A 10,847-nucleotide genomic window follows, 5' to 3' on the forward strand; every position below is an offset into this window, starting at 1 on the left:
CTTCAGCAGCAGGATGGGGGTGGCCGCAATCCTTGGCTCGGGTGCTCGAGGCCAGGGTGGGTCATCGTACCAGAATGTGGGGCAACAACTCCCCGCAGCGAGAGTCCAGTTTCAGGCTGGCCAGCCCATCAGACCGCGTGGGCCCGATGTTGAGGATGGCGATGGGGAGCTGGTGGTCCCGAGCGGTGAGGATGAACCTGTACCCCGAGTACACCTGTGCAGGGAGGCCGGAGCCGGTCAGAGGCACTGGTGGGAGCACCCACCCACCACCACCACCAGCCCCGCCCGGGTACCTGCAGGGACGAGCCCACGACCAGCAGGGAGTCGGCCTCCTGGACGCGCCTGTGCACGAAATCCACCTTGTCCCGGGGCACCGTGTCCCCGAAGAACACCACGTCGGGCTTCAGGGGTCCCCCGCAGCGTGTGCAGGCAGCCACACGAAACCGTCGCACCTGCTCCTCGGTGAGGAAGACGTCGCCGTCGGGGGCCACGCCATGGGCCTCGGCACTCCACGTGGGGTTCAGGGCCTCCAAGCGCTGCTGCAGGACCGTGCGCTCCATCTGCTCCCCACAGTTCAGGCAGAGGACCCTGGAAGCCAAGCGGGGCCTCCTCAAGCCGCTGCACGAGGCCTAATAGACTCGCACCCTTTTCTGCACCCCAACTTTTCCAGCACCCACTCCCATTCCCAGGAACAGCCTTCCCTGCCTCTGGAGAAAACAGTCACTGGCTCCCTTTTCTTCTGTGCCTAGACTTCTAGAAGGACTATCCTATGTCTAATCCCAAACTAAACAACTTTTTTTGGGAAGAGGGTTTTGAGCCACACCCCACGGTGCTCAGGAATCATTCGCTCCTGGCAGGCTCTGGGGACCCTATGGGATGCCTGGGATCAAACCTGGGTCTGCCATGTTCAAGGCAAATAAATGCCCTACCTGCTGTGCTATATTCTGGCTCCAAATAACACTTTTTGTTTGTTTGTTCTGGGCCACACCCGGTGGCACTGAGGGGTTCTTCCTGGCTTTGTGCTCAGAAATCGCTCCTGGCAGGCTCGGGGGACCATATGCGATGCTGGGGATCGAACCTGGGTCCATTCTGGGTCGGCCGCCTGCAAGGCAAACGTCCTACCACTGTGCTATCACTCCAGCCCCTCACATTTTTTGTTAGTTTGTTTGTTTTGGGGTCACACTTGGCAGTGCTCAGGGGTTACTCCAGGCTCTATGCTCAGAAATTGCCTAGCAGGCTTGGGAAACCATATGGGATGCCGGGATTTGAACCACCATCCATCCTGGATCAGCTGCTTGCAAGGTGAACACCCTACTGCTGTGCTATCACTCCGGTTCCCAAATGACATATTTTTAAAAGGCAGAAAGAGAAAGGGAGAAAAGTGGGCCTGGGAAGATGGCTTCGAGGCTTGGCAAGCACGAATCCCACTATTAAGTCGGTTTGGTCCCCCAAACTATTAAAACCATAAAAATAATAAAGAAGAAAGTTGGCGCCAGAGAGATAGCATGGAGATAAGGCATTTGCCTTTCATGCAGAAGGATGGTGATTTGAATCCCGGCCTCCCATATGGTTCCACATGCCTGCCAGGAGCGATTTCTGAGCATAGAGACAGGAGTAACCCCTGAATACTCCCAGGTATGACCCAAAAACAAAACAAAACAAAAAGTAAGTCATGGTCAAGAGAGATATACAAGAGGTAGGGCACTTGCCTTGCACATGGCCAACCCAGGATTTTTTGTTATTGTTTGTTTGTTTGGTTGTTTTTGTTGTTGTTGTTTTTGGGCCACACCAGCTATGCTCAAGGAATTACTCCCAATGCTCAGGGGACCTATGCCTAGAACCCAGATGCCTGGGATCAAATATGTATTGGTGGGGGCCAGAGTGATAGCACAGTGGTAGGGCATTTGTCTTGCATGCAGCTGACCCAGGATGGACATGAGTTCAATCCCTGGCATCCCATATGGTTCCTTGAGCCTGTCAGGAGCGATTTCTGAACACAAAGCCAGGAGTAAACCCTGAGAGGTGCCAAGTGTGACCAAAACAGAACAAAACAAAAAACCAACTCAATTAAAAAAAAAATATATATATATATATATGGCCCAGAGCTACCATTCCCCTTCAATCCTGACACCCCTTTAATCTGCTGACCTCTGTGACTCATTCTCTCTCATGCTGTCTAGCTATTTTTATCATATATTTTCTTTTCTCAGAAACCACTAATGACTGTTTTCTTTTTCTTTTCTTTTCTTTTCTTTCTTTCTTTTTTTTTTTTTTTTTTTTTTTTGTGGTTTTTGGGTCACACCCGGCAGTGCTCAGGGGTTATTCCTGGCTCCAGGCTCAGAAATTGCTCCTGGCAGACACGGGAGACCATATGGGATGCCGGGATTCGAACCGATGACCTTCTGCATGAAAAGCAAACGCCTTACCTCCATGCTATCTCTCCGGCCCCTAATGACTGTTTTCTTCACAACAGCCTCAAAATGTACTACCTGGTTTTCCATTGCTCTGGGTCTGACCTTCCCCGTCTGCTTTCCTTCTAAGTCATGCCAGAGAAAGATCCTGGGTGCTGGGGGTCAAGCTAAGGAGTCCCAAATATGTCAAATATTTCCTGGGGCTTAGTGGTAGAGCTCATGCCTTGCTTCTGTGAGCCCTGGGTTTCATCGCTGCAGTACCCCCTGTCTCTCCACCCCACCCCCCAAAAAAACCCAAAAGGTGCTTGGGGGCTGGGCCAGAGCAATAGCACAACATGGGGAGTGTTTACTTTGCACATAGCTGACCCGGATTCAATTCCTGGCATCCTATATGGTCCCATGAGACTTCCAGGAGTAATTTCTGAGCACCCAAACAGTAGTCACAGTTGAGTGTCACCAGATGTGGCCCCACCTGAGCGATAGCACGCTGCTGGTCCAGGACAGACCCGGATTTGATCCCCGGCATCCCATCTGGTCCCCTCCCAAGCCTGCCAGGAGGAATTTCTGAGCACAGAGACAAGAGTAAACCAGGAGTAACCCCTGAGTGCCTCCAGATATGGTCCCCCAAAAAACAAAAATGAAAACAAAACTAGATGTGGCCTCCAAACTAAAAAGAGGTGGCTGGAGAGATAATACAGTAGGTAGGATGTTTGCCTTGCACACAGTGCTGACCTGGGTTTGATCCCTGACACCACATATGGCTCCCTGAGCCTCACCAGGAATAATCCCTGAGCACAGAACCAGCAATAAACTCTGAAATTGTTGGGTGTGGTAGAAAAATAAATAAACAGGGGCCAGAGCAATAGCACAGTGGTAGGGTGTTTGCCCCTCACACGCAGATGACCCAGGACAGACCTGGATTCAATCCCCAGCGTCCCAAATGGTCCCCCGAGCCAGAAGCGATTTCTGAGCGCAGAACTGGGAGTACTCCCTGAGTGTCACAGGGTGTGACCCCAAAACCAAAACCAAACAAACAAAAAAAGCACTTGCTTTAGTTCTGGTGAGATTTTTCATAAAGGGTTGACCTCAGTTTAACCCCCAGCAATAGGTGTGGCCCCCAAAGCACAGCCAGGGGTCACTCCTGAGCACAGGACCAGGATGGGTCCCATCGAGTATGGCCTGGCCCAAAAAGCATGTGTTCCGGTCCTTCAAGTTAATCTCTCTGCCGGGCCATGGCGCTAGAGGTAAGGTGCCTGCCTTGCCTGCGGTAGCCTTGGATGGACCGCTCGAGGTTCGATCCCCCGAGTCCCATATGGTCCCCCAAGCCAGGAGCGACTTCTGAGCGCATAGCCAGGAGTAACCCCTGAGCGTCACTGGGTGTGGGCCAAAACCCCCCCCCAAATTAATCTCCCTGACCTCCCCTATCCCCACCCCCCAGTTTGTCTTATAAGAAAGTTCTCAGCTTTCTCAAGGTACAAATTATTAGGGAGTGAATTTCCTCTCAGGAGAGTCCTTCTTCCAAGAAAGAGGAAGGGATGGGGGATCAGCACCTTAATGTACCTCACACTTAGGTGAGACAACCCCAAAGCAAGTTCGAGACTGCCCAGGGGCACTCAGAACTGAGTTTGAGGGCCTGAGAGGTAGCACAGTGCCTAGGGCAAGCTTTCTATGTGGTCAAGCTGGGGTTGATCCCCAGAATCCCATTTGGTCCCCTGAGTAACTTCTGAGTGTAGAGCCAGGAGTAACCCCTCAGTACTACCAGGTGTGGCCCCAAACAAACAAAAAAAGCAGAGGCCAGAGCGATTGCACAGTGGGGAGGTGTTTGCCTTGCACATGGCCAATTCGGGTTCGATCCCTGGCATCCCATAGGGTCCCCCGAGCACTGCCAGGAATGACCCAAGTGCAAAGCTAGGAGTAATCCCCTGGGCATGGCCAGGTGTGGCCCCAAAACAAAAAAAAAAACAAAAAAGAATTTCAGCTGCCCAAAGTAGTGACCCCCTTAGGAACATCGCCTTTCTGGGTACTCAGCCCAAACCCCTTTCCTTTCCCTACTCTCCATTTGGTCTTTTTGTTTGTTATTTGCTTTTTTAGGCCACACCTCCTGGCTCTGTGCTCAGAAATCACTCCTGGCAGGCACAGAGGACATATGGGATACTGGGAATCAAACTTGGGTCTGGGGGCCGGTGAGGTGGCGCTAGAGGTAAGGTGTCTGTCTTGCAAGCACTAGCCAAGGAACGGACCGCGGTTCGATCCCCCAGCATCCCATATGGTCCCCCTAAGCCAGGGGCAATTTTTTTTTTTTTATTTTGGTTTATGGGCCACACCCGGTAACGCTCAGGGGTTACTCCTGGCTATGCGCTCAGAAGTCGCTCCTGGCTTGGGGGACCATATGGGACACCGGGGGATCGAACCGTGGTCCGTCCAAGGCTAGCGCAGGCAAGGCAGGCACCTTACCTCTTGCGCCACCTCCCGGCGGGGCAATTTCTGAGCGCTTAGCCAGGAGTAACCCCTGAGCATCAAACGGGTGTGGCCTCAAAAACAAAAACAAACAAACTTGGGTCTGTCTTGGGTGGGCCGCCTCCAGGCTCCCTCCACTTGGTCTTAATGGATCCCACTCACAAGCTGGATCCAAAGATTCTTTTTCCAAGTCCAAAGAAGAGTGTGTGTGTGTGTGTGTGTGTGTGTGTGTGTGTGTGTGTGTGTGTGTGTGTGTGTGTGTGTGTGTGACAGACAGACAGACAGACCTGTGCATGCATCCGTGGAGCTCCGTCAGCCGCTGGCTCCCCGCTTTGGTGTGCAAGGCGTCCACGTTCTGGGTCACCAGCCAGTACAGCTTCCCGAGCCTCTCCCACTGGCTCAGGGCCCGGTGTGCGGGGTTGGGCTGGTGGGAGGAGAACTGAGGCCACCCCACGAAGTTCCTGGCCCAGTAGCGCTGGCGGATGGAAGCGCTCCGGACAAAATCCCGGTGCTGGATGGGCCTGCGGTCAGTGCGGGCATAGAGCCCCACTTTCTCGGACCTGTAGTCCGGGATGCCTGACTCGGTGGAGATGCCTGCCCCTGTCATCACCAGGAGTCTCTTGGAAAGGGTGATGAAGCGCTGCAACTCCTGGACTTTGGCAGGGTCCGGAGGAGCACTGGGAGGAACGAAGAGCTTCGGGGCCCCCTGTGAGCACTGTCGGCTGAGATGCGTGGCCCTCCAAGTTGGCACAAAATGCATCCTCATTCTAGGGGGAGAGAAGCCTCGTAAGTAGACGAAAGAGGAGCTCGGGTGAGAGGAGGGGAGGCACTGGCCTCGCGGGAGGCCTTTTCAGCCCAACTCAAAGCTAGGCACTGTGTAAGGTCCCCCAGCACAGTTCTGTGGGACAGTTTCTTCAGTAAGTGAATTGCAGTAGCCAGAGCGATAGCACAGCAGGTAGGACATTTATTTGCCTTTGCCTTTCCTGCAGCCGACCGAAGTTTGATCCCCAGCATCCCACCTGGGGAGCACACAGCCAGGAGTAACCCCTGAGTGCAGAAGTACCATGTGTGGCCCAAACACCAAAGAGGAAAAACAATAAAATGTTACTCAGACTTTTTAGATTCAGACATTTCAAAACTTACTCCATGTAGGAGTAAACTTAAACACTTTTAAAATTTTAAAATTTTAAATTTCCTTCATTTTTATTATTATTATTATTATTTCCTCCACATTATTTTTACTTTGCTTTCAATGACAAACCCCGACACCTGAACAGAGCAGAGAACTAAGCCCTGACAAGACATCATACTTCGTGTCAGCTTTTTTAGTTGTCAAAACAGGCTCTGATCTCCACTTGACAGAACTCAAAAATCTCTAGTGGCCCGCACCTCTGTCTCTGTCTCTGTGTCTCTGGTTCTGTTTGTCAGTCTGTCTGTCTGTCCGTCTGCCTCTCTCTTTCTCAGGTCTCACGAGATGGCAAAGAAGAGCTACGAGATCCCTTACAAGAAACCCGTAACTTCTAGAAACCTGCACCCAAGCCAGCACACTCTCACCTACCTTTCCCAGTTAAAGGGACACTTCTCGCCGACAGAGAAACTGACGAGGGCGCGTTGCATGCCGGGAGTTGTAGTTCAGGAAACGGACACGGGCGGGGGAACTACAAGTCCCACAATCCTCCGCGAGACTCAGTTGCGACCCAGGTTATCCTATGGTGCCCCCTTTCTTCCCAATTCCAAATCCTGCAATTTGGCAAAGCGCTCTCGCCTGAGCAAATAGATCCGTCTCTCCTTGAGAGAGAAGTGCTTGGATGCAGTGGTCCTCAAACTATGGCCCGCGGGCCACATATTGTATTTGTATCTGTTTTGTTTCTTCATTGCAAAATAAGATATATGTAGTGTGCATAAGAATTCGTTCATAAGTTTTGTTTTTACTAGAGTCAGACCCTCCAATGGCCTGAGGGACAGTGAACTGGACCCCTGTTTAAAAAATTTGAGGACCCCTGGTAGAGTCCATTCAAAACATGATTTTGGGGCCTGAGAGATAGCATGGAGGTAAGGCGTTTGCCTTGCATGCAGAAGGACGGGGGTTCGAATCCAGGCATCCCATAGGGTCCCCCGTAACCCCTGAGCGCTGCCTGGTCTGAACCAAAAACAACAAAAAAGAAAAATGATTTAGGGGTTAGGAATCAAAAAATGATTTAGGAATTTGGTCTCTAAAGTAGAGCTTCGATAAATAAATAGAACATCATCAGATGAAGAGCTTCTGCGCCTCAAAGGAAACGAAGACAAGAATACACAGATAGTCCACAGACTGGGAGAAATTATTTACCCACCACTCATCTGGTAAAGGGTTAGTATCCAAAATAGAGGGCCAGAGACATAGCATGGAGGTAAGGCGTTTGCCTTGCAAGCAGGACAGTGGTTTGAATCCCGGCATCCCATAGGGTCCCCTGAACCTACCAGGAGTGATTTCTCAGCGTAGAGCCAGGAGTAACCTCTGAGCGCTACAGGTTGTGACCCCCCCAAAAAATACCTAGGGGCCCCAAAAATACAATGCAGAAGAGGTATCTGCACTCCAATGTCTATTGCAGCAATATTCACAATAGCCAGAATTTGGGAACAACCCAAGTGCCCCCAAACAGATGATGGAAAAACTGTGGCACACAATGGAATCCTATGCAGCTGTTAGGAAAAATAAAGTCCTGATATTTTCTTATACATGGATGAACAAGAGGGACAGATAGGCTGATCACACTCATTTGTGGGTTGTTAAAAATAAAATATATATAGTATGCTGGGTCGGAGCAATAGCACTGCAGATAGGGTGTTTGCCTTAAACACTGCCAACCTGAGTTTGATCCCTGGCATCCAATATGGTCCCCAAGCCTGCCAGGAGTTATTTCTGAGTTCAGAGCCAGAAGTAACCCTTGAATTCTGCCAAACTGACCCAAAAACCACATATATATTGTATATATATATATATATATATATATATATATATCTATGTATGAACACACACACACATAGCATGGGGCTGGAGCCATAGTATAGCACTTGCCTTGCAGACCTGGATTCTAACCCTGATATCCTATGAAAGGTAAAAGAAATAAAATAATTTTTCTCTGCAGCTTCCAGAGGACTCCCCCTTAATGCCCTGGACCCCACCCCTTCCTAAATCCCAAGAACCTGCCCTTGACCAAAACACACATTTTAACTGTTGCAAATCTTGTGACTTGTGGTTATCTAAATCTTGCAAAAATGTAACTGAGCAGGTGTCAAATGGACCACCCTACTGTCATTTTCCACTGTCTGAAAGCAATATAAAGGCTTGTTAAATCTGGTTCGGGGCTCTCTCGTCCTCTGGGAGGGCCCCTGCATGTTCTTGTAGTCATTAGAGGGGTGCGTGTGAATTTCCCGACCTTATCACCTATATAGTACCCCAGCCACCACCAGAAGTAATTCCTGAGTTCAGAGTCAGGAGTAAACCCTGAGCAACAGTGGGTGTAGCCTAAAAGCAATACAAGAAAATAAATAGATAAATAAAAATTAAAAAAAGATATAGTATGAGAATTATAAAGAAAATTGCAAAGAAAATTAAAACGAGGACCAGGAAGATTGGCCCATAAAAGAAAGATTACCAAAAAGGAGGGTGGGGGTAGTTAGGGCAGAGGAGAGACAATCATGACCACTCTGGCAAAGAACTGGGTGATGAAAGGTTAAGTGATAGGCATGATACCCTTTCAGTAACAGTATTGTAAACCAGAGTGCCTAAAAGAAAAAAATAAATAAAAAAGAAGCAGGCTTGGGGGTGGGGGGGCAGAAGAGAAACTGAGGACATTTGTGGGAGGAAGTGGACACCCACTCCAATATTGTACAACTGCAACGCAATCATGAACGACTTTGCTTAGGGATTAATCCCCGCTCTGCATTTAGCAATCACTCCTGTTGGTGCACAGGGGACCCATATGGGGTCCCAGAAATCGAACCTGGGTCATCTGCCTACAAGACAAGTGCCCTAGTACTAGACTATCCCTCCAGTCCCAAAACTCAATCCCCTCCCAACTCTAATTTTGAAATTTTGATTGATATATAATCAATCACCATTAAATATGAAATCACAAAATCGTTCATGATTGAGGTGAGAGATAGCACAAGGGTGCTTGCATAATGTTGATCTGCTTTGAACCCCTGAGCAGCAGTTCCCTGGAGCACCATTAAGGACCACACCTGAGCACAAAATTGGGAGTAAGCCCCCAACATTTCAGTGTGTCTCCCACCTCCTCTCCCTGCCAAAATACACTAAGTATGCCGGACATAAAAAGATAGATATTATTGGGCTGGAATGAGTAAGGTGCTTGCCTGGCACATGGTGACCTGGGTTTGATCCCCAGCATCCAATATGGTTCCTTGAACATAGTCAGAAGTGATTCCTGAGTGCAGTCAGTAGTGAGCCCGAGCATCACCAAGTGTGACCCGAAAGTTAAAAACTTATTATTATTTTTTTACTTCAAGGGGTTCTCTATATTTCCTTTGTATGTTTTGGTAGACACATTTACTTAATGGTTATGATTATTCTTTCATAATATCTTTATTGTAAAAATTACTTCATTCATTTAAAACTAAGTAAAACTGTGTTTTGGTAGACACATTTACTTAATAGTTAAATCATTCCATCATAATAATGTCTTTATTGTAAAAATTACTTTATTCATTAAAACTAAGTAATGAGGTACTTAGAATAGTGAAAGTAAGCGAAACTGGGATTGATGGATTTTTTTTTGTTGTTGTTTTTTGGGCCACACTCGGTGGTGCTCAGGGGTACTCCTGGCTGTCTGCTCAGAAATAGCTCCTGGCAGGCACGGGGGACCCTATGGGACACCGGGATTCGAACTAACCACCTTTGGTCCTGGATCGGCTGCTTGCAAGGCAAATACCGCTGTGCTATCTCTCCGGGCCCCGGATTGATGGATTTGAGGGAAGGAAAGCAGGTGTTGGTTGGGTAGAAAGTTTCAGTTTAGTAATCTGAGAGAGCTCTAGTCCCAGATAGAATTTGAATTACAATGTTTTTTATTGTTTTGTTTTTGTGGAGTTTGTGTCTGTGTTTTTTTTTTTTTATTGATTTTTGTTCTTGGTTTTTTTGGGGGGGTGGGGTGGGGGAGTTGTTTTATTTATTTATTTATTTATTTATTTATTTATTTATTTATTTATTTTGGTTTTTGGTTTTTTGGGACACACCCGGCGGTGCTCAGGGGTTCCTCCTGGCTGTCTGCGCAGAAATAGCTCCTGGCAGGCACAGGGGACCCTATGGGACACCGGGATTCGAACCAACCACCTTTGGTCCTGGATCGGCTGCTTGCAAGGCAAACGCCGCTGTGCTATCTCTCCGGGCCCTGTTTTATTTATTTTTGTCGGGAGGTTTGCAGGGTTTACTCCTGGCTCTGCGTTCTGGAATCACTCCTGGGGACTATATGAGAGACTGGGGATCCAACCTGGGTCATCTGCGTGCACCCCAAAGACTAGATAGAAAATGAGACGCAAAGAAAGGGCTGCAGCTCTCGGTTCGATTCCCGGTATTGTAGAATCTCTGCCACCTTCCGTAGATAGTTCCCGGACACCTTAGGGTCTAACTAAATGGCCAACATTTAAAAATCAATCAATCAATACAAACTATTTAGGAAAAAACCCATTGCGAATCTGGAGGGAGCCAAGAGAACAGACACGCCCCTTCCCGCGCCCTTTATACCCTCGCCTCATTAGTATTCACTCCCACAATTCCTTGCGCGGCCCCACCCAACTCGAGCACCCGAAAACAAGCAGAAAAGCCCCCCGAAAGCCTCCTAAGCGCCCCCGGACGCCATCACGCGGTGTCGTGATCTTCCGCCAACGAAAGGCCGACCGTTTATCCGCCAAACATCTACCCACCCTAAGTATAAAAGGACCCCCGCCTGTAGGCGCTGGTGCGCGGAGAATACCCAGGTC

At 49.1% G+C, this 10,847-nt stretch overlaps 1 protein-coding gene across 1 annotated transcript; it reads right to left on the reverse strand.

The window, feature by feature from the left end:
• On the reverse strand, positions 1–5,631 carry SIRT4 (sirtuin 4). Its single transcript, XM_049767865.1, has 3 exons — positions 5,156–5,631; positions 294–588; positions 1–214 (listed from the first exon to the last, which is right to left on the reverse strand). Exons 1-3 carry the CDS (start codon positions 5,626–5,628, stop codon positions 62–64), a joined length of 921 nt encoding a protein of 306 aa, XP_049623822.1. The 5' UTR covers positions 5,629–5,631; the 3' UTR covers positions 1–61.
• Between the last annotated feature and the right edge of the window lie 5,216 nt (positions 5,632–10,847).

The sequence above is a fragment of the Suncus etruscus genome, chromosome 2 (genome assembly GCF_024139225.1).
Source record: "Suncus etruscus isolate mSunEtr1 chromosome 2, mSunEtr1.pri.cur, whole genome shotgun sequence".
Taxonomy (NCBI): Eukaryota; Metazoa; Chordata; class Mammalia; order Eulipotyphla; family Soricidae; genus Suncus; species Suncus etruscus.

Coding starts and splice junctions, on each gene's coding strand:
- SIRT4 (XM_049767865.1), bottom strand. CDS start 5,628: ATGCATTTTGTGCCAACTTGGAGGGCCACGCATCTCAGCCGACAGTGC. Junction 589..5,155: donor CTCCACGGATGCATGCACAG/GTCTGTCTGTCT, acceptor CTTGGCTTCCAG/GGTCCTCTGCCTGAACTGTG. Junction 215..293: donor TCGTGGGCTCGTCCCTGCAG/GTACCCGGGCGG, acceptor CTCCCTGCACAG/GTGTACTCGGGGTACAGGTT.